The sequence below is a fragment of the Lepus europaeus genome, chromosome 1 (assembly GCF_033115175.1).
Source record: "Lepus europaeus isolate LE1 chromosome 1, mLepTim1.pri, whole genome shotgun sequence".
Lineage (NCBI taxonomy): Eukaryota > Metazoa > Chordata > Mammalia > Lagomorpha > Leporidae > Lepus > Lepus europaeus.
In genome coordinates, this window is record NC_084827.1 from 93,688,279 (window position 1) to 93,711,293 (window position 23,015).

General features: G+C 41.6%; 1 protein-coding gene across 1 annotated transcript in view; it reads right to left on the reverse strand.

Annotated features, from left to right (window-relative positions):
* The window catches only part of NEB (nebulin), a 221,607-nt gene that overhangs the window by 48,944 nt on the left and 149,648 nt on the right, over nucleotides 1–23,015 (reverse strand). Inside the window, exons 95-114 of the mRNA XM_062186689.1 lie at nucleotides 22,723–22,836; nucleotides 22,207–22,404; nucleotides 21,805–21,909; nucleotides 21,089–21,193; nucleotides 19,520–19,627; nucleotides 18,443–18,547; nucleotides 17,179–17,286; nucleotides 15,818–15,922; nucleotides 15,610–15,714; nucleotides 14,516–14,614; nucleotides 14,066–14,176; nucleotides 9,843–9,947; nucleotides 8,804–8,908; nucleotides 8,441–8,545; nucleotides 6,400–6,504; nucleotides 5,826–5,930; nucleotides 5,087–5,191; nucleotides 3,644–3,748; nucleotides 2,226–2,330; nucleotides 12–116 (exon numbers count right to left, since the gene is read on the reverse strand). Of these exons, the coding sequence (XP_062042673.1) occupies nucleotides 12–116; nucleotides 2,226–2,330; nucleotides 3,644–3,748; nucleotides 5,087–5,191; nucleotides 5,826–5,930; nucleotides 6,400–6,504; nucleotides 8,441–8,545; nucleotides 8,804–8,908; nucleotides 9,843–9,947; nucleotides 14,066–14,176; nucleotides 14,516–14,614; nucleotides 15,610–15,714; nucleotides 15,818–15,922; nucleotides 17,179–17,286; nucleotides 18,443–18,547; nucleotides 19,520–19,627; nucleotides 21,089–21,193; nucleotides 21,805–21,909; nucleotides 22,207–22,404; nucleotides 22,723–22,836 (2,208 nt within the window). The remainder of the gene's footprint in view (nucleotides 1–11; nucleotides 117–2,225; nucleotides 2,331–3,643; nucleotides 3,749–5,086; nucleotides 5,192–5,825; nucleotides 5,931–6,399; nucleotides 6,505–8,440; nucleotides 8,546–8,803; nucleotides 8,909–9,842; nucleotides 9,948–14,065; nucleotides 14,177–14,515; nucleotides 14,615–15,609; nucleotides 15,715–15,817; nucleotides 15,923–17,178; nucleotides 17,287–18,442; nucleotides 18,548–19,519; nucleotides 19,628–21,088; nucleotides 21,194–21,804; nucleotides 21,910–22,206; nucleotides 22,405–22,722; nucleotides 22,837–23,015) is intronic.

The following is a 23,015-nucleotide window of genomic DNA, read 5'->3' on the forward strand; positions in this document are numbered from 1 at the left end:
CTTGTACTTACATCACTGATCTGTTTGTTGACTTTTGTGGTACGCAGGTGTTCTGGAGTATCCACAATTGAGGTGAATTTGTCCTTTGATTTTTCATATTGTTTCCTGTACTTGATCTAAATTTGGGGAGAAAAGAACCAGTTAACTCAAAGGAGAATACAGGCAGTTTAGAAACCTAATTTTGCTCTGGAAACACCAGAATTAAAGTGTCATGGGGCTTTTTATCTAACTGGAAATGTTTAATTTAAGTGTGTACATGACAGCAATAATGTAATGGAGTGAGCAGATAATAAAAATCTTCCAATACATTTTATATATATGGAAACAAACTGAGGCCTCAAGGGCTTACAGGACAGAGCCAGGGGTACAAGTAGAGTGAATCTCAGAGCGACTAGGGCCTTGTTCTCTGGACTCTGATAAGTTTTGTTTCACTCCCAACATATTTCATTGAATATGTATGATCATTTTAGGTATTTTTACATCTCAAAGATGAAAGAGAGATGTAAAATAATAGTGAATATATATAGTTTTGAAGTATTTATCCTTTTAAAAAGTGCATTTACTTTTGTAATTTCCAAGTCACAATTTTTTTTTTCATGCACATAAGCTGTTTCCAGCAGAACGGACACAGAAAGCACAGCAGAATTTCATGCACAACTAGGATGATCACATCAGGACGAAGGAGAAAGTTCAGGCAAACAGGAAGTTTATCGCAAGGGTGCATTCTCTTCATTTCACACGTGTTGCCTTGATGGTAAATTATGAAACAAGTTGCTAGTTTAAAAGACCGATTTAAAAATCAGGCAAAGGGTCTGGGATAATGGTATTTTACTGACATTGAATGCAGTAGTTAACTAATCATTACTGTCATTGCTTCTTCAAATTTGCTATTCATCATGGGGTGGAAAGGTAGTAACATGTGCTACACTTGGCCTTGTAGGAAGGCAGTGTTAACAGCATTTCTGTAAACAAATATGGGTGAGAACAGATAGGCTGGAAGTAACCTAACAATTTAGCCTCAAACTTGAGATGTAGTATAAGAAGGACAATATTCAAAGAGCAGCATGATAGTCCTCATCTCATCTCTTCCAAATTGTACAGCTGCAGTGATAACTGAACAATGAAAAGCTTCAATGAAAACATTACACATTCAGACCTTTTCATGATGTTGAGTCTACTTGGTGTCCTCAATTTCTAAGGAATCTATTTATGAGAGGAAATACTAAAAAGTACAGATGAATGTTACAGCAGTTTGGAAATTGTGTTTGAAGGAGTCTCAGTCACAGCAGAAGTTCCAGAAGTGTCAGAATACATAAGGATGACATCTGTCCCATGGTGACACTTAGCTGCATTCAGAGTTCACTCACAAGGGAAGGAGGATTCGTGAGCTTTATGTGAAATCAGCATGTGCATGGAGCAGGGAGAGGAAATCGATGACGGCACGGAAGGCAATGCCCCAAGACTTCTAAACCTCCTTCATGCCCCACCAGACATTACCTGACTCCACATGTGAGTATTGTAGAGAGCAGTCAACATATCTGGACGCAGAATTTCATTACATCCTTGTTTCAGAAGCATCTTGGCACTAGATTTATATTTTCTCTGTCCATGCAAAGAGCAGTGAAGCACAAAAGAGACTTATGAAGACAGAAAAGAACATGGCTCTATATCCCCATCACCTCTGAGTGAAGAGATGTAGGCAGACACACTTTATGTACTCACACGGATGTGTGGGTGAAGGAAGACACCAAATATGTGATTGTGCCACACAGAGTGACTGTAGCACTTGCAATGGACCACCCAGCAGTCCTTGGGAAAGGGGAATGAGCTAGGCTCACTTATGTTACCACCAAAATGGTTTATAGAGAAAAAGACATCATTCAAATAGAAAAGTATAGTAAGGAGTTCCCTCTTGTCTCCTTTCATTCATTGTTTGCTTCTTTAGCTTTTGCAACTCATTTTGCCATTTACAGGTTCTCCGGGAGAATAAATGGTGGGAAGACCCAGCTTTTCTTTTTTCCCTTCACCACAGCACCAGTGAGTACACAGAGCATGGACTGGCACACTCAAATAGCTCACCGGCTCTTTGGGTGGCTAGACAGATACTTGGAAACAGGACAGCCCAATATCATAGGCAGGACCTATGACATCCTTGCAGCAGACGGGACGACACCTCATGAGAAAAACAGTTCTGCCTGGGCCATGGGCTAGCCCCAGCACAGTACCTGACTGATCTGGTCGCCTGCAGTCTTAGCCAACAGATGTCTAGGCTCATCGACTACCAGCTGGTATTTATCTTTCCGCTGCTCATAGTCAGCTCTGTATTTTTTCTGCTCAAACATCATATCAGATTATAGCAAGAGTACAACTTCAAGACTACACAGAAATGTCCCAAAGTAAATACTCCGGAGTCAAAAGCATATCATTTTCCAGAAGTGGATTCTCCAAGCACCCAGGGCAATCAAACAGGGAGGCAAACAGAGTCAACAGAAGCAAGATGACCCGGAAGAAGCTGGAGCTTGGGATAGATCTGAGTTATGACCCTGAGCATTTTCTATTTGTACATAGGATACTGTTGCCATTGTTAGGTTTGATGGCATCTGCACTGCATTTAAAATGAGGTACTGACAAGTTACAAGATTACTGCTAAGGCTGGGAGAATCCAAAAGCATACCTGATGCTAAAATATTCATAGAAAACTTATAGTCATCTTCTAAAACTCATGAATTTATTTGGTTACACAAGAGAACTGAAAATCCTTTGTGAAATAGAAGCAAAACATATCAAGACTGCCTTCCTAGGAAGCTACTGACAATAATTCTTCAGAGGTGTTCAGCCTAGAAACCTACTGAAAAAGTAAAATCAAATACAAAAATTTTTAAAAGTCATATTTAGTATACCACTGACATTTTCATTTTTATCTAAGTTTTACAAATTTACTACCATTATGTTAGAACTTATAGAAATCCATGGAAAGCCTGAGAATTCAAAATTAAATACAGGTTTAATTATAGAAACATTCAAACAAATAAATTCATAGCTTGTTTATTTCAGTCATCTTGAGATAAATTTAACTGAAATTATTGCAAAGATGGCTACAAGAATGACTAGGTAGAATATAAAGGGAAATTTTGGGTACAAATGATTATTTCTGTGCACTAATATGTGGAAGTAATCCTCGCAATACATGTGAGTACATGAATCACTACTATCTGCAGAGGGGTGGCTCCCCTAACCACTGTCCTTTTGGTATCTTTGTGGGAAAAACTAAATTAACCTTGAACTTCAGGGTCCCCCACCAGCACACAGTATTTTGTTTAAGGGAGGTCACCTGACAGTCAACAAAATCTTTTACCTTCTTGCTCTCAACACTTATGGGGCTGTGCTGCCCTGTGTCAGTGCAAATAGAGCTGCATTTGGCTTTTGGGCCCTCTCACCACTCTTAATACTCCCTTCATTTCTTATTCATAGTTTTGCCAGAGCCTATCTGTTGGTGACATTAGAATCTTTTCAAATCTTCTATTTATTTTGGGTGAACCCTCAGGATGGCTTTCTTGTCCTCTATGCACTGGATTTTAAACAAATAACTCTATGGAATTCCTATGGGAACTAAATAGGTATAAGTGGATTGGTTCATACATACCTCATTCATCAACTGAGTTGCGTACTTGAAATGTCTATTGATTGGACAGTCGGCGACATACTTGAAATCTGACTTTGTCCTTTCAAATACCTCTTTATATTTATACTAGAGAAAATACAACAGATTAGTTGATAACAGGTTGTGATTAAGAATGACACATGCTATTTATCTTATATAATTGTGATTCTTCATTCATAGAGCTAACAAATATTTACTGAGTGTTTACTCTGTTTCCAAGGCAATGAAAGGTAGACTTGCTAGGATACCTTACAAACTAGCCAAAAACATATACTAGAAGACAGCTTCATTGAATATATGTCAAACAGAACTATTTTCCATATTGGACCAAAATCTAAGCAAATTCTCTTTGTTGTTTGCATACTTTATGATTAGTTTACTTGCAAGGTTTTTTTTTTTTTTCTGTAAGTACTTGATGATCAGTTTTAGCCCACTAATTTGAATATAGCTTTCCAGTAATTAATCATGCAATAATCTTTCCAGCAGGCGTGAGCTATGACCCATGCAGCCTACCACCTGTTTTCAAACAGTCCTGTGAATTACAAAGAGCTTTTATAATTTTAAGAGGTTGTAATGAAAAAAAAATAAGAGTATGTTCTAGAATGAATATGCACTAGTGGGCTATAAAGTCTAAAACATGTACTATCTAGGGGCCAGTGCTATGGTGCAGAATAAAGCCCTAGCATGCAGAACTAGCATCCCTTATGGGCGCTGGTTCAAGTCCCGGCTGCTCCACTTCCAATCAAGCTCCCTGCTAATACTCTTGGGAAAGCAGTGGAGGAAGTCCCAAGTTCTTGGGCCCCTGCACCCACATGGGAGACCTGGAAGAAGCTCCTGGCTCCCGGTTTCAGATCAGCTCAGCCACAGCCATTTGAGGAGTGAACCAGCGGATGGAAGACCTCCCTCTCTCTCTGTCTCTACCTCTTGCTGTGACTCTTTCAAATAAATAAAATAAATCTTTTTTAAAAAAGTACTATCTGGCACTTTCCAGAAAAAAGCTGACTAACTCCAGTTTTATAGTTCAAAGGGAAGTGAATTCAACTGCTTTGTTTTGTAAATAGGAAAATGAAGCCATAAAGCTAAGTGGTTTGCCTCAAGTCACACATCATCTGTGCAGTAAAACCACCCCATGTTATATTTGCTACTGTATCAGCTCTAAGAGGGCAAATCACCCAGAGGGACCTAATAGGGAAAGAATTCTAGGAGAGCCATGAGTTGTACTGAGATGACTTATCAAATTCAAATAAGCGACTATAGTCAAGGAGGTGAGTACCAAAGAAATTCCTACAGAATGTGAATAATTCAGTGTGCCTTCCAACTAGACAGTCTAGAGGAAGAATAGGGGGTAAGGAAGGCTATTTCTTCAGTGCTAATTCTCTGTAGGTATGTATTGAATAGATGTAGCCATTCTCCTCAAGCAGATACCTTGCTGTACAGAGTCTTGTTCTTTTCAGCCAGAGTGAAGTCAGGTGTATCATAAGCATAGCAACCAATACCTTTCAGCCAGGTCAAGTCTTCTTTATATTTTATCTAAGGAAGAACATCAAAGAGTTTTAAGAACCTATCTCCAAACAACATTGTGTTAGCATCCATACACATGGGACAAATAGAGACTCTGACCCCAGAGATATGTGGAGAAGTATTAAAACCATTATTTAAACAAGTTTTCAGTAATACTGATTTCTGCTCATTTTATGGTGAATTACGCCATGGTATATGAGAATTTTCATTTTTCATACTAATTGAAAGCAATTCAAATTAACAGGCATAGTTTCCTAGAAAGTATATCATGAACTTGGCAGCTATATTTTCATTTAGAGAGCTGTAATGTCTTTCTAAATGAGCATTGTTATGGGTCTTAATTGCTTCATGATATTGTCTCTCCGATGGATCAAATATAGGCTATTTCCTAGGTGAAAAATAGCACTTCCAGTTATGTATTATGATACCATACATTTAGAAGAAAAATTAGGCTTATAAATTTGAATATATTTTCCCTCTCTTAAATTGCAGTTCACTCACTTAGCAATTGACTTTTATGATTTAAATAGCCCGACTCAAGATCTAGAATCTAGTCAGGGATTTCATCGGCTTAATGCAGTGCTCGACTTCCTAACTACCACGGGAACAGGAATTGGTGAAAATGGAAGATTTCAACACTCACATCGCTGACGGCATCCGTGACTGCCCGGTGGTGGAAATGTTCTGGGCGATCGGGAATGGACCTCCAGATTCCCAAATGTCTCATGTAGTTCTCCTTGTATTTCACCTGTTGTAAAAACACAGAGAGCCATGGAGTCTTACCCAAAAGCAAAATAAAAAGGTCTGTTTCTGTCATTTAGAAAACGGAGAATGATTAAAAATGGGGGCAAGGAGGGAGTGGGCATTTGGCTTAGTGGTTAGGAGCCTGGTAAGCACACTCGCATCTCACGTCAGACTGCCTGAGTTTGCTACCTGGCTCTGGCTCCTGACTGCAGCTTCTTGCTAAAGCAGACCCCGGGGAACAGCAATGACAGCCCAAGTAGTTGATTCTTGCAACCCATGTGGGAGTTCCTAGCTCCTGGCTTCAGCCCGGCCCTGCCTTGGCTGCTATGATGAGCATTTGGGGGAACGAACTCAAGGATGGGAAATCTCTATGTCTGTGTCCCTCTCAAATATATTCATTAATTTTTTAAAATATCTTTTTAATGATGGGGTGTTACAGAGCCCAGCACAAGTAGGATTAATTTATGACATACTTTGCTGATGTCGTCTGTGACTTTGCGATGATAAACAATGTCCAGAGCATCCTTCACAGTGTGGTACTTCCCTTTGGTCTTTTGAAATGTTTCTTTGTAGCGTAGCTGGAAAGAGAAAAAGCCCATTACAGATCACAGGGACTACTCAATGAAATAACTGAGCTCTTTTATGCTTGACTTCTCTTACGTTTTCCCAAGAATAAGTTTAGGAAAATTTAAAAACCTTAAATAAGACAATTAGGGAAAATGAATGAAATCCAAACAAAGTATGCAGATGATTTAGTTCATTTGTAGTGACAAGTATACCATGGTAATGTAAGGTGTTAACATCAGAGAGAGGTGAGTGCGGGATTTATGGAAGCCTCCTCTATTATCTTTGCCAGTTTTATATAAATCTAAGACTGCTTAAAATAACAAGCTCATTTAAATGTAAAAATAAGCCAAAAGTTCGTTTTGGGGGAGGAAGAAGACCAATCTTAGCCCAATATATGAATATGTTTATATGGATGGCAAGGGGAGAAAGATTTTTCTTCTAAATGCTGGTACTGGAATGTCTTCTGCACGAAGCAGTCCTCAAATTTTCTTTCATTATAATCTTTACTTTTGTGATAATTTAAGAGAAATCAGTTCTTGTTCTAACCCAAGAATATCCTAGAAGATTAATTTCATCTACACAAGGTGGGTACTTCTCTGAGCAGCCTTTCAACCTCAAGCAGTTTTCTTTTATGGGCATCTGATTAAATACATAACGGAAGGTGTCTTTTCTTTGACTTTGTAGCTTTCCTTTTTTAGATGGATAATCTCAGAAAATCACTTGGCTCAATATAGGGGGACAACCACTGAATTTAATGCCAGATACCACCGTTGCTATATGGGACTAGTTTAAGATTAGAGTTATCAGAATTAGTACTGCTGAGGCCTTAGGGATGGGGCTGACCAGTGGGGCACCATGAACCCCAGGAGCCAATTTCACTGGGTTGCTACTCCTATAAGATGCAAATTACGCTTGGTTCAAATTGATATTCAACAACAACCTTGAAGTGACAAAGATGGGGAAATGTCACAAGAAGGTGAAAATATTCTAAAGCACAGAATTTGAGGGGAATGTGACTTCCTTAGCTTCTGTTCTAAGCACTAACCGGTATTATCTCTTTGCAACTAGGTCTTAGCTCCAAATGAATACTTATGACATAGATCATCACAACTACCTTAAGATGCCTTGAAATCCTAGGGCTAGATTGTGAACTTGAAGAATTATGAAGCTAGCTTAAGCTTCTAGCTTACATACCAATATTTCAAGTCTACTAGGAGATTCTGATCCTGGTAGTGAGCACAAGGACTTGCAGTTGGCCTCTTAAGACACAAAACTGGTAGATTATGGCTATCTACTCTGGGTTGATTAACTTTGTATCATCATTACTGTGAATAGGCAATCTTGTCCTTGATCACATGATATGGAAAATGAGAGCTGTCCCTCCCATTTCTAACCAATGTGTCATGTGTCATTGGCAAGGTCTAAATATTGGCAACTAAAAGAAGATGGGGGATATTTAGAGTCTCAACTAAAGGTCCAGAAATGTGCCAGAAAATATACATTATCTTGTTTCAACTTATCCCCATTCCATTGTCATCCCCATTCCACTTATAGGATGAGAGATTCTAAAAAATCTGACAAATTATCTAAGAGTCAAACATCAGGCAAACTGCAGCATCCAGAATTGAATCCATATTTAGGTGACACCAAGACTATGATTTTATGGAAAAGTAAATTAATTGTTGAGTATTCCTAGGACATGCTACCGAAGAATTACAAGAAAGAGTCATCTTTTTGCCCTGGAGAGAACTGAGAAGACAAGGGTTCTAGCATCTCTCCACATTATTCTTTGCTACTTTGTATTGTTTTAGTGTTTATGGTTTTTTCCTGGTCTATACTGTGGCCATGATCCTGAACCACAAATGTGACTGAATTATCTTGTTTCTGACATACTTCTACCTCAGCTGTCCCTATCACAACAGAAGAAGGGAGGGGAGGGATACATACATCACTGGCATTCCAATAGGCATTCTTGGCTCTGATGAGGATTGGTGTATCTGGAATTGGGGTGTACTTGTCCTTCATCTTTTCATATTGAATCTTGTACTTTTTCTAAGAAATAAAAGTAGAAGAGAAAGGTAAACTTCAGTTCCGGTGTCTTCCATCCCTACAAATTCACAAGCAAGTCACAACTCCAGCAGAGGGACACAATACATCACACTCTTGAAGAGAACAGCTTTATCCTCTGTGTGTTGATGATGCTGAACACAATCTGTAGTAATGAGCCTCTGATCACAGACAGCAGGTGAAGGGTTTAACAAAGGGTTTTTTCTTTAGCCCGGTGCTTCAAGTGCTGAATCCCCATCTTACCTCGCTCACCATGTCCTTTACATCTCTAGCATGCTTTAAGGCTGTGGTCTGATTTCCAGCATGATGATGGGGTCTTTCTTTGGTGGCAAGTTCAACATACAGATACTGAATAGTAAGAGAATAGGGTAAGATGTTACAGACAAACCACTTAGTATGTAGTATTCAACCCTCTTCATTCACTTCTAAACCTTAAATGGGAAGGCAGCGTACTACTTGTCTGGGTTTGCTTGTTTTTTTACTATATCTATTTCTGTTAATTTGTTTATGGCCCACTTTTGAAAACAAATATATGCTCCAGTTAGGTCCAATCGAAAGCCAGGTGATAAAGAATGCCAGTAGAAGAGTGAGAGGATTCTCATAGACATTTTCCCCCCATTTTTATCTGACTGCATAAAATGTGGTTTCATTTGACTGTGGACAATAGGCAGATCTTGTGGGATGATCAAGCAATCATTTTTATTGCTTGAAGTCCACAGATCACTCATACAATGACAAACGTTACAAAGGAAGACATGGTATCCCTTGCTTACATAAAACATAATTATGATGGTGCAAAAGAAATTTGCTAGGGCTGGTGTTGAGGCAAAGTGGATTAAGCTGCTACCTGTGATGTCAGCATCCCATATTAGAATGGCAGTTCAAGTCCTAGCTACAGTGCTTCTGATCCAATGCTCTCTGTTCATGTGCCCAGGAAAGCACTGGATAATGGCCCAAGTATCTGGGCTACTACCACCCATGTGGGAGACGCAGATGGAGTTCCTGATCCCTGGCTTCAGCCTGGCTTAGCCATGGCCATTTGGGGAGTGAACCAGCTGATGGAAGACTCTTTCTGTCTCTCCATCACTCTGCCTTTCAAATAAATGCAGTGAGTCTTTTAAAAAAGAAAGTTGCTGTTTGAATGGCTATATTAACGAGCATTCAGCTGAAGCAAAGGGCAAAATAACCAAAGGAGAGAATCTGTGACCAGGGAGGAGAGGTCAGGTTCACATAAGTGTCCGTGTGATGTCAGTAGGGCAGATTTAGGAACCTTCACTCTTACCTGACTCTGAAGCTTCTGTCCTCGCTTGGCTCTTAAAAGATCAGGAGTATCAGGAACGGAAGTGAAGATGGACTTCTGCTTCCGGCCGGAAGCTCTGTACACGAGCTGGGCAGAAAACACATCAGCTTTGTTGACATGGTGTGTTCTCTGCATATGGCCTTGGGGCTTCCTCACAGGAGAGGCAGGGGCCCTCCCACCACCACAATCTCAGTTTATTTCTAATAAACCAGCCACTTAGTTTCTTCCTGAGCTCTTTTTCTTTTCCCTTTTGCATCAAAAAATGAGACGTTGAATAGTCTGTTCAAGAGCTGCTGGGTTTGTGGTCCTGTTCTCTCTCGTCCTTTCTTGAACCTGTTCTAACCATTACTCCTGAAGCATGTCATAAGCCGCCCTGCCCTGATTTTCCAGCTCTCCTCCTCCATCTGCAGACTCCACGGCCCCCTTCATTCAGGCTTTTCTGGCCAGAAGCCCATGTCCTTCTCCTCTCCCTTCTCAGCCAAGACGATCGTATGTTTCTTCTTTTCTTCTCTTTTGGTTAATTTCTCAAGTCTGCTTCTGCTCCTATTTTCTTCACTTTGCTAAAGGATTCCTTTATCTGCCAGCCAGGGCAGAAACTTGAAGAGTCTCTTCATTCCCACATCAAAATGGTCCTGAATCCTGGGCTCCCAGCTTTGCAGTAGTCCTGACACCTGGTCCTTCTACTGCTTTCTTACCACCACTGCCCTGATTTGGTTTCTACACAATCTTAACAGCTTCCTAAACCACCTTCCCAACTCCTCTGGCAGCTCCACACGGCCCACCTGTATTTCACAAGACTGAGAGACAGATTTTCATGAGGCTCAGATCTACCATGCTTAGAGATAACTCTCAGTTTTTCAAAAATCTCAAGATCATTAATATAACACCTATGCATCTTTATGATATGGTTTCAACCCATGCTTCTAACCTCATTTCTCCAAATTCTTCCATACTCCTCTTGTGCTATTTGAAATCATGGCCATTTTCACATACTGTCCATCCTGCCTAGAATGTCCTTCTCACTCTTAACTGCGTGGAAAACTCCTAGAATCCATGCTGTCTTGATCATTCCTGTTAAACATCATTTACCACATTGGTATCTGTTTCTTTTCCCATACCAGGGGCCCATGGAATGCAGTAACTCGGTAATATGATCTTTTTGCAACCTAGTGCTTAGGCAAAGGAAAACAGTAGTACCCGAATAAATTCTGAGAGAATTTAATATAATAAGGCAAACTATACAGAATAAATGGGGCACCAGCCCTGTGGCATAGTGGGTTAAGCTGCCGTCTGTGACACCAATCTCATACAGGCACCGATCTGAAACCTGCTGCTCCACTTCAGATATAACTCCCTGCTAATGTGCCTGGGAAAGCAGTGGAGGATGGCCCAGGTGCTTGGGCCACTGTAGCCATGCAGGAGACCTAGAAGAAGTTCCTGGCTCCTGGCTTTGGCCTGATCCAGCCTTGGCTGTTGCGGGCATTGGGTAGTGAATCAGCAGATGGAAGATGACTTTCTCTCTCTCTCTCTCTCTGCACACTCTGCCTTTCAAATAAATCTTTAAAAAAAAGAATACTAAAAAAATTCCAATAAAGGATTAAATACCAGTTGAACATACAAAATATAATGTATATAAAAATCAGTTTTTTAAAATTAAATTGTATACTTCTGCAAATTAAAATGCAGCTCCTATGTTTGGGGCTGTTTTTAATGTTACTATTAAAAGGGAGATAAACTAAATGAAAATTTAGTTTTTTCCAGGTTAAATTTTGAGTAAACCAAATCGATAAACTCAGAATTATGTGGTTAAAAGGAGCCCAAATCATTTAATCCAATTCTTTAGCTGAGGAAGTTGTGGGACTGAAGCTCTGAATTATATAAGGTCATATAACTAATTGGAAATAAAACTGGGACTAAAATCCAATTCTCTCATACCGTTTCTGTAATTCTCTGACTTATGTTTCCCATGTACTTAGATAGACTTTACTTATACTTCTTGGGACAACATCCATGCTTCCAAATGCACATACATATGTTCAGGATCTATACAATTCAAAGAGAACTTAAAAATCAGTTACTTGTATTCTCTTTAGCCATCAAACTTTTAACTAAGTCAGTATATCCCCAAATTTCCTGTTGCAAAAACTTCCCAGGTTCTTTATCAAGAGCAAACTTGTAGGTTGCATCCCTGACCTCCTGAATTCAGGGGGAGAGGCATGGATCAGTATTTTATAGAGCCCAGGTCATTCTTATGGAGAGGCAAATGTGGTGGAAACCACACTACTGGAAAAGATCCATTCTTCCTCTCCAGCATGGATACACTGTACGCACAAAAGACTAACAGGAATTGGGAAGAGGAGAAACTAAAATTTCTGAACCCAGATATCCAGGAGAAGTAAAGATATTGAGGTACCTGTATTCTAAAGCACTTTAAGTTCCCAAACAACATTTTATTATTTGGTGGCTGGACGAGAGATGTGATGCAGTGGTTTGCAGTAAAGGATGCCTACTGGGATTACCTAAGGAGCATCTACAAGCACACCAGTGCCCAGACACAGAGAACCAGTGTGGTGTGGAACCAGGCTCAGAGCCCACTCAGGGATAGTTTTCAAATACTCCAAAGCTGATTCCTGTACTCAGCCAGAGTAGAAAAGCCAAAGTGAAACTTTACTGCGATAAAAGGAACATGAAAGTTCCTGACTGTGTGGGCTCCGGGTGAAATACAAAGAGAAGCTGGTAAGAAAGCAAATGGGTTCAATGCAGTACTTGTGACAGCTGAAGAATGAATCACCTTGTGACTCTGGCTCCCTGAACGTATAGAAGTTGCCTATCTGAGGGCAACATTTGGAGTGCCAGGGCTCTAAATTTAAGAGCATGAAATTCCTAAGCAGCCATCAGTACTATTGAGAATGATGAAGCCACATTTCAGACATGGAAAGCCAAGACTCTGTGGCAAAAAAAAAAAAACATCCTACATGAAGGCTGTCTGTGAGACCTCAGTGGAAAGAAGGGTGTACTTTTCTCTGAAGGGAGGAGAGAACTTCCACTTTGCTTATGGCTGTGTCCAAATACTGATGGAGTCTGTGGTCATGAAAGGCTTCCACAGCCTTGACAGCCCAAGGCAAGAGCCTCGAGTGATCACCGATGTCATACATAAGAGTGTTAATTCTTAAATCAACAACTGAAGTCACTGTGCACTTACTCCCCATGTAGAATCTCCATCCTTAATGAGTAATACTATGAAAATTGACTGAAAATCTTGTTATCAAACTGTAGTCTACATGTTGTGTGTGTGTGGGGGGGTTGAAATCTGTGCTTAACATGGAGTTGGTCCTCTGTATATAAAATCAAACTAAAAATGATGCAAAATGAAGAAGGGGATGGGAGAGGGTGAGAGAGGTGGAATGGGAGTTGGGGAGGGTTCCTGAAGTTGTACCTATTAAAATGCATTCATTAAATAAAAACTTTAGAAAAAAGAGAGAGAATGATGAAGTCACAACACAGACTAATGGAAGAATGAGAATCGCCCACTGACCTATAAAAGGAGCAATCATTTACATTTGTGGAGTGCCCATAACTGTTGCAAAGCACAGTCACTCACTGGCAAACAGGGGCATCTATTATGGCCAGGGCCTTTTGGGAGACATGGATAAATAAGGTGGGGTTCAGTCCTCAAAGACTTGACAAGTAGTCTGTGAGAAAGCCAGAGACAGGTAACTGCAATAATTCCAGAGCCTCACTGTTAGGCAGGCCAATGAAATGAAACTGAATAGTTTGAATGTTACTGAGTGGGCGAAGAGCAGGGAGCTGTCAAAGACCAAACAGCACTGCCATGAACAGTGTTGCTGAGAGAGAAAAAAATATGAAATAAGTCTGATTTGGAGACTATAACAATATCATAAGAAAGAAGGACTTTCTAACCTATAAAATCAAGTAAAACCTCTCATCAGTCCTACTCACAGGAAGGACAAGAATGGATACCCTCATCTTACCTTAAGGGATAAAATAAACAAACTAAAATACTGTGAAGTCAATTGACTTGCTTAGACATGGCGGTCACTCCTCAGTTGAGGGCACAGGGGAAGTGTTCTCGCTGCTGCTGCTGCCTGAAAACGGATCACTAGAGGAACTGAGGACCACTGTGAGTAATTCAGTTCATATCTAGCAATGTGGTTCACCCATAGGGACAGGCAAAGCACACTTACCTCACTCAGGTGGGTCTTCAGCTCCTGCACTTTTCTGTATTCTGGAGTGTCAAGTACCACTTTGTATTTGTCCCGCATCTTCCTGGCATTGTCAGTGTACAGGTAGTTAGACTGAAAAAATAAGAGAAATGCAAGTTGATTAATCATTTAAGGATTTGTGTGTCAACATTGCTTTTTAAATGGCCAGTGTCTGCAAGCTGAGCAGGCCCTTCAGGTATCCTGGGTGTCTTCTCAGGTAAACAAGAAAATAACTGTCATGTAACTAAGCTCATCCTTTTTCCTAGGAGGTATAGGTCATCTTAATCAGGTCATGACCTGGACAAAGGGGGCGAGTAGTAAATTTCCCCTTAAAAATAGCTGAAAGCTAGGATTCCTTGTGCCCAGCTGCTGGATGCTGGGGACAGGGAGTCTGGAAGCTGTGCCAAGGCATCTGTGAAGATGTGCACTCACCCAGAGCTTCCGCAGGTGCCGGGAGCGGACCATGTCAGGAGTGTCATACAAGAAGCAGCCAAGTCCCTTCAGGATCTGCAAGTCCTCTTTGTATTTAATCTGTGGGGCAAACGCAGAATTTAAGTGGTCATGAGCAATTAAAAATAAGGAAAAAAGAAGAGTAGTTGTACTTCTTTACTGATAATAGAGTGGTCCCCCTTTATCTACAATTTCACTTTCCCAGGTTTCCGTTCTATCCATGGTCAACCATAGTCTGAAAATATTAAGTGGAACATTCCAGAAATAAATAATTCATAAGTTTTAAGTACCTTTTATTACACTGTTAAAACTGTTCTTATTATTTTTTAAAATGTCTTACTATACCTAATTATAAATTTAACTTTATCTTAGATATGCATGTATAGGAAAAAACATAGCATATACACAGGGTTTGATCCTATGCAGTTTCAGGCAGCTCCCAAGTCCAAGTCTTGCAAAGTATCCTCTGAAGATAAAGGGTCTCTACTCTTTCATTTTGGTTCAACACATCTACCTTGTGTTATCTGTTACCTGCTTGTACTCAAATAAGTCGAGTTTTCTCATTTAAGTATCTAACTCTGAGCTTAGGGGAAAACATTAACATCATTTTATTATTATACTATCAATGGGAGAAAAGCAGAGATTGAATGGATTGGCCTTTAAAGAGATGGAAACATCCAAGGGGAATTTTAAAAAGTAGTATCAGGAAGTTGCTCAGAGAGGTAGGAATGGGTATGTGCGGAAGAAAGTCATTAACATGATCCAGGACACGGCCACTTAGAGTGGATGGGTGGTAATGACTCAGCATAGAATGTAGAATGGTGGTCACTGGGTGATGGAGAATGGTGGCAACTCTTCTATTTTCCAAATGGTGCTCTTACTACTACTGCCATAGCTGGAGAATTGTGGAGATTTGTGGAGTTCTACCTTCCCACTATTTCATCTCCAACTTGTACAAACAGTTTAGAAATTCTCAGTGGGGAAGGGCATTCAAAAACCACTGGATGTCTGAAATGCTGAAAACAACCCTGCCCTTTGGTAAGACTTCTCCAGAAAGAGCCCCATGAGATGCTTACATCACTGGTGATGTCTCCCACGTAGCGGCAATGGAGCACATGCGGTGTGTACGGCAGGGAGATCATGTGGCCTTGCATCTTGAAGAAGTCCGATTTGTAGATCAGCTAAAGGAAAACAACAGCAACAAGCAGAAACACACAATCAGAGAGTGCAGATGGCTGACATTCATCCCTGGGTTCCGTGGCCTGTCTCTCTCCTAATACTCACCTCACTGACAGCTTCCTGTGTCTTTTTGACTTGGCGAATTTCAGGAGTGTCAGGCGTTGTGTGAATCTTGTCTTTGAGTTTGTGGTACAATTCTCGGTACAGTCTCTACATTAGAGGAAAAGCCATGGCGATGGTTAGGGTAGGATTAATGAGAGCATCAACTGACTAATCAACAATCAAATACTTCACACAAAGAGCCTGGAGAGGCTATGGGAAATGACTGAGATTAAAGAAAAAAGCAGAAGTGATACTAATTCAATGTAGGTGAAGGATCCCAAGTCTTCCACTTTCCATCAGAGGGTTATATAGAAGGATAAGATACACAAATAACTGATGTAGAAAACTGGGGTCATGAGTCAGACTAAAAGGCAATCTTTTTTAAAGATTTCTGAATACAATTGTCAGAAGAAAGAATCTTCTTTAGGAAGATTTTGCATCACAATCTACAGAACTGGATCCCTGTGATGACATTACAAATACAGAATAACACTGCAAAGAGATACTAGTATTAAAACAGTGACACAGGGGCCAGCGCTGTGGCACAACAGGTTAATGCCCTGGCCTGAAGCACCCGCAATCCATATGGGTGCCAGTTCTAGTCCCGGCTATTCCTCTTCTGATCCAGCTTTCTGCTATGGCCTGGGAAAGCAGTAGAAGATGGCTCAAGTCCTTGGGCCCCTACACCTATGTGGGAGACCTGGAAGAAACTCCTGGCTCCTGGCTTCGGATCAGCGCAGCTCCGGCTGTTGTGGCCATCTGGGGAGTGAACCAGCAGATGGAATACCTATCTCTCTCTATCTCTGCCTCTCTCTGTAACTCTGTCTTTCAAATAAATAAAATAGATCTTTTATTTATTTATTTATTTATTTGACAGGCAGAGTGGATAGTGAGAGAGAGAGAGAGAGAGAGAGAAAGGTCTTCCTTTTTGCCGTTGGTTTACCCTCCAATGGCCGCTGCAGCCGGCGCATCTCGCTGATCCAAAGCCAGCAGCCAGGTGCTTCTCCTGCTCTCCCATGTGGGTGCAGGGCCCAAGGACTTGGGCCATCCTCCACTGCCTTCCCGGCCCATAGCAGAGAGCTGGCCTGGAAGAGGGGCAACTGGGATAGAATCCGGTGCCCCGACTGAGACTAGAACCTGGTGTGCCGGCGCCGCAAGGTGGAGGATTAGCCTGTTGAGCCACGGTGCCGGCCAAAATAAATCTTTTAAAATAAAAACCAATAAATGGTGACACAAAGGATTCTGTTACTCCCTGTTGACATGCACATTTACAGCTGAAATACAATTAATTCTTACTGCTTTTCAAACAAAGTCATGGTCTTTGAAACTCAGCGTTTCCCCCAGTGAATCCGTATTCACAGTACCTCACTGGTGACTTTGTTGACTCTTCGGACGTTGACAAATGGAACATCATTGGGGCCCAGAGTGTACCCGTTCGCCTTGATGTGCTCATAAACTTCTTTGTACTTAAACTACAAAAGCAAAGTCAGAATGAGAGTGATGATGGGTAAAGAGAGCAGCATTATATTTCTCAAATAGAAAAGAGATGTCATCTTTATTTGAAAATTGTTCTCTAAGCATTAAGAAAAGCCAGGGACAAAGCCTCAATATTTATTTTAGTCTTGAAAATTGTTTGTTAGAAAATAAAGCCTTGTCCAGAAAGGAATAAATTCCAACCTTCCTTAGGTGAAATCCATTTTGTAGGGTGGTTACACAAAATGCAAGAAAAACGTAATATGACTAGGAAATTAGGAAATACAAAGAAGGAACAGGAGAATATTTTTAAGAATGATGAATGGCTTTCTGGAGTAATTCTTTAAATGACACATTACATTGTTAAGATCTCTGACTGACTGCTTTAGAAACACTATTGGGCCACAGGCTATGGACCCTCTTTGACTAGCACAGGTGATTCCCAGGACCTTGAAGGGTAGTGTGGAAGCAAGAGCTTATTCTTCAAACAATGGCTGGTTCGTGAGCATGGTCAGCAGACCAGAGTCACCAGGGTAGTCAAACTTCTCTAGGCCTTACCCACGGGGTAAATGCATCAAGTTCCAATCCAATCTTTTAAGATGTGGGGAAGGGTAATATCAGAGCCAATACCTGAGCAAGCTGCAGGCAGTGGGAGTTTATGAAGCTTCATTTCCAGTCAGTGATCTGGGATAGTTCAGGATGCTTCTGTACCAAGACCGTGGGCCACAGGCCCTGAGCCAGATCTCCCATGAACATCCTATCCTACCCCATTGGCCAAAGAAGTACCCCGTGGGTACTAGAATAGGGAGATTAAAATACACAGGTAAGGTCCAGGGTCTTTTTCTTCTGAATTCCAACAGAAATTTTCAGCATTAACTCTTACTGTTAGTAGCCTTTTATGATTAAATGCCTTGCTTCTGCCATCCTGATTTTAGGCTTTTTGAAAGAAGAGAGAGTATATTGGCCCTCTTCTTTGTAACTTGTAAATACTACTCCATTGGTCTGCACCACAGTACCGCTGGCTTGTAAAAGCAGCCAACTTTATAGCACTCCTTGAAAGCATGTGAGTGGAAGATGAAATGAAGCTACTGATTAACACTAGTTCCTTCCCTTCCCAACCTCAGACCCCAATCTAACGAGGAGGAGACCACTCACATAACTGCTCATGTATCGGATGTCCTTGTTGTGCTTGAAGTGAGGAGTATCTCCGGGAAGCCGATATCCAGTGGGCAGGGTGCGAAGGCTGGTTTTGTATAGATTCTGCCGGAATGAGGAAGAGTAAGTACAATGGCATCTGGCATCAATAACATCTGAGGTAAACAAATCATACACAGCTCACATTGGGATTTTGATCAGATACCTAACGTACTTGTGCTCAATGAACTGATTCCAAGAAGAAATTAAATAAGTTCCAAGAGTCATGAAAGACTCAGGTAACTCTTACCCTATTGTTTTAGAAAAAGTGAACCATGGTTGAAATGCCATTCTTTTATGCACGGTTGATTGCATGGCATCTACAAGAACTGAAGAAATGCAGCCAAGTAGCATCTGTTGTGAGCCCCACTCAGGCCAACAGCAATCCCTGAGATGTCTTCGTGTGTTGACATCAGGCTATGAAGTGTCTGGGAGGTGCATATTCATTGCGAGGGGGAGGTAGGAGGAGTTTCTGTCTGTCACCTCACTTAGTGTGGCTCTCAGGGGAGCCATGGAATCAAAAACAGTGCTATGCTAACATATTAAAAACCAAATTATTTTTAATATTCAAGAAGGGAAGTAGCATTTAAAGTTGAGATCAAAGCAGTACCTCCTGGGTACTAGAATAGGGAGATTAAAATACACAGGGTGGGGCCCAGGGTCTTTCTCTTCTGAATTCCAACAGAAATTTTCAGCACTAACTCTTACTGTTAGTAGCCTTTTATGATTAAATGCCTTGCTTCTGCCATCCTGATTTTAGGCATTTTAAAGGAGAGAGAGTATATTGGCCCTCTTTGTAACTTGTAAATACTACTCCAAAAATGTCTGTTTACTATTTATTGGATTAGTTGATAAAGAAGATCCTGCCTGCCAGGAGAGAAGTCAGTTGGTTCTCTACTTTTCTTCCTGCTCCTCCATTTCATGTGGCAAGGTCATTTACATTCTAGAAGGTCAGGCCACAGGGTGCCCAAGCTGAGGCTGCTTCACAGCGGCCAGGCTCTGGATTTCTGCTGGGTCCTCCGAGTTCCCAGTGCTCACCTCACTCTGGAGCTTGTACGCATGAAGGGCCCGCTCCAGGTCCACGGTCTTGGTGGTTGGTGCCACTTTGCCTCTGACACTGTGCACGTAATCGTAGTGGTAGACAGCCTGTGTGCAGAGAGAAAGTGAATCTACTTGAACTGCAGCGGCATTGTTAGAAAGAAGCAAGGGAAATGAAAAGCCAGGTTTCCCTTTTTTTTTTTTTTTTAAAAAAGGTAACCTTCTTCCTTCTGTTGAGAGGACTCTATCTGATCTATTACTATGTCTTATCCAATAGGAACAGAGCCAGGGTGTGGCTACCCACACTGAGAAATAAGTGGAAGAAATGGCTCAGGCATAAGAAGAGGTGGCACCAGCATTTCGCCACTAGAAGTTCCAAAATAACAGGTCTCAACATTCCAACTCTGTGTGGGGATCTAATACTGTGGACTTATGGAGCTCATTTTTTCAAAAAGAACAGCTTGGGGTAGGCATTGGGGCACATCCAGTGTCTGGGATAGAGTCCCACCACTGCTTCCAATCAAGCTCCCTGCTAATGGACCTGGAAGGCAACAGGTGATGGCTCAAGTGCTTGGGCCCCTGCTACCTGCATGGAGAACCAGGAGGGAGTTTCAGGCTCCTGGCTCTGCCCTGGCCCACTGCCAGCTGCTGAAGGCATTTGAGGAATAAACACGTGGATGGAGGATCTCTTTGTCTTCCCCTCTCTATCCTTCACTCAGCATTTCAAACAATTTTTTAAAGATTTATTTATTTTTATTTGAAATGCAGAGTTAGAGAGAAAGAAATCTTCCACCAGGGGTTCACTCCCCAAATGGCTGTAAAGGCCAGAGCTGGGCCTATCTGAACCTAGGAGCTTCTTGTGGGTCTCTCATGTGGGTGCAGGGGCCCAAGCACTTGGGCCATCTTCTGCTGCTTCCCCTGGAGCATTAGCAAGGAGCTGGATTGGAAGTGGAGCAACTGGGATTCAAACTGGTGCCCATATGGGATGCCAACACTGCAGGCATGGCTTTTACCCACTATGTCACAGTGCCGGCCCCTCAAACAAATTCTTAAAAACTTTTTTTAAAAATAAGAGCAGCATTATGCCTGCTGCTTCTGTTCTGTGTCAGGCATTGGAGTAGGTCTTTACATAAAGACACTTTCCATTTTACACAGAAGAATGCTGAGGCTTGGAAGGTTAAGTGCTTTTCACAGGCCTCATAGATGGTTTCCGGGAGAGATGGAACTCCAGTGCCTGGATGTAGCTCCTGCCTGCTTCTGATTCTACCACAATTGGCCCTAATTTATGAGAAGGCCTAGACAGTGGAACATAGACCACAGCATGCAACATAGACCACAGTGGAAGCTCTAACACACAAAGTATCCCTAGACACAGACCACTTACAACCTCCCCCAGGAAGCCACTTGAACGCTTCAGGTTTTAGGGCTATAGGCAGCACCTTTAGTGCCTTTTCTATGGTACCTACTCTGGCTTCCCAGTTACAAAAGGCCTGGTAGTGCCCAGCCCTTGGCTGGGGGGCAGCCCCATCTCTATCACTGCTCACAGGAAATTTCCCAGGGAGCACTCACATCACTTAGCTGCTTCCCACTCTTGACGGCCTGCACGTAGACCGGTGTATCTGTGACCAGCTTGTAGTCATTCCTTGTTTTCATCATGTGAGCTTTGTACTTGATCTGCCAGAGGGAAGAAAGCGAGGCTGCATTGGATCTCTCCGTATACTGGACACTGCTGAATTTCATGGAGGCTTGCATTTATCAGCACTTATGTGGAAGACCAGGATACTCTTAACAATCAGCACTACCTTATATTCACATGGGGCTTCTAGAGTCTTCTAGAAGTCTTGATGATTGCTCTTCTGGGAAAGTTAAGCTTTCTTACTGATATGTTCACTATGATATTTATTTGCCTGGCAAGTTCTCTCCTTCCAAAGAGATCCTGTCTTTAGTATCATAAACTCCTAACAAATGAATTTTTTCCTATCATAAGAATTATGTGTTTGTTAATACATCCAGAATAGTCCAGACAGTAGAAAGAGAAGCCAAGGGTCCCTTCTCCATCAAGAACAATGACACAGCTGGAATGCATTGTTTTACAGGACAGTCACATGCCTCCCGAGAAATGGCTGCTCTAATCCCAGCATCTTCATCCAGGTCAGCCATCCTCAACATGAGTTAATCCACAGCTGGTCTGTGACAACATCCCTATGTTACAATCTTGCTCTTGACTCCAGGCTATGTAATAGATGGAAATATGTCAGAAACAAAGCAGAACAAGGCCAACTCACATCATTGCGTAGGTCATAAGCATGTTTGGCATGGAGAATTTCAGGAGTATCCCAGACATAGCAACCAATGCCTTTCAGCCAGTTGAGGTCATCCTTGTACACGATCTAGAGGGTTTCAGCAGATGGAGGGGATGAGCAAAAAAAGTGGCCATGACTTTAACACCAAGAACATAGGCACACTCTGAACCCAGATGACATTGTAGAATAAAAGCAGAAGACATCATGCAAAATGAGGTTGTGGTTGCAACAGAATCAGTCACATGTGCAGCAAGCACCCAGGGACTGCTCCAGAATCAAGACAGACTCACAGATAAACCCAAAGCAGGAGAGAAAGGTAGAGGCAAAGAAGCAGCTGAGTCTGGGATGGGGCAGCAGAGGGACAACCGCATCACAACGGCTTACATCGCTGATCTGGTCTGTGACCTTCCTGACGTGACTGTTGACTTGCAGGTCGGGGTGGCAGATCCACTCGTGGAGGTGCAGACGGTAATCAATCTCACTGACTTTCTTCTGAGTATCCTTGGCAGTCACCATCTCTACCATGTCAGGCACAATGTGGATTTTCATCTTGTTCTTTTCATAAACTGATCTGTAGAGGCGCTGTGAAGTTCAAATTACACACCAGTTATGCAGGAAATTGTGCGAAGGTGTCTACATGTCTTCTGACACACCAGAGAAGTCAGGGTGACCAACCGACAGCTAGCAGTTGGGGGCAGGGTGGGGACAACACTTTCTATACAATAGTATCAGGGACATTTTTTTTTTTTTAAATCAACATGAACTGAAATGATGCTTAGTTTTTTTCACACATCCACAATCAGTGTCATTATCATTGTTTAATGGAGCACTGTTCTGAGTTACAAAGCATGGCTATTTTGCTTGTCCTCAGTTTGAAGCACAGCCTTTGAGATGACTTACATCAATGTTAAGTTTGCCAACTCGGAGGCACCGAGCTGTGTTTGGATCATCTTCAACACTTTTTGGTAAAGTATAAAGAGCTTTGAACTTTTCGTATTCCTCCCGATATTTGATCTGTAGAGGAAAGAAGAAAGAAGAAACATAGTGTGAGAGAGAAAGCTGTTCCTCAGGATCTGCAGAGGACTGGCTCCAGAATCTGTGCCCCAATACCAAAATCCATGGATGCTCAAGTCTCTCATATAAATTGGCACAGCATTTGCACAGTCCTCCTGTACACTTCGAATCATTTCTAG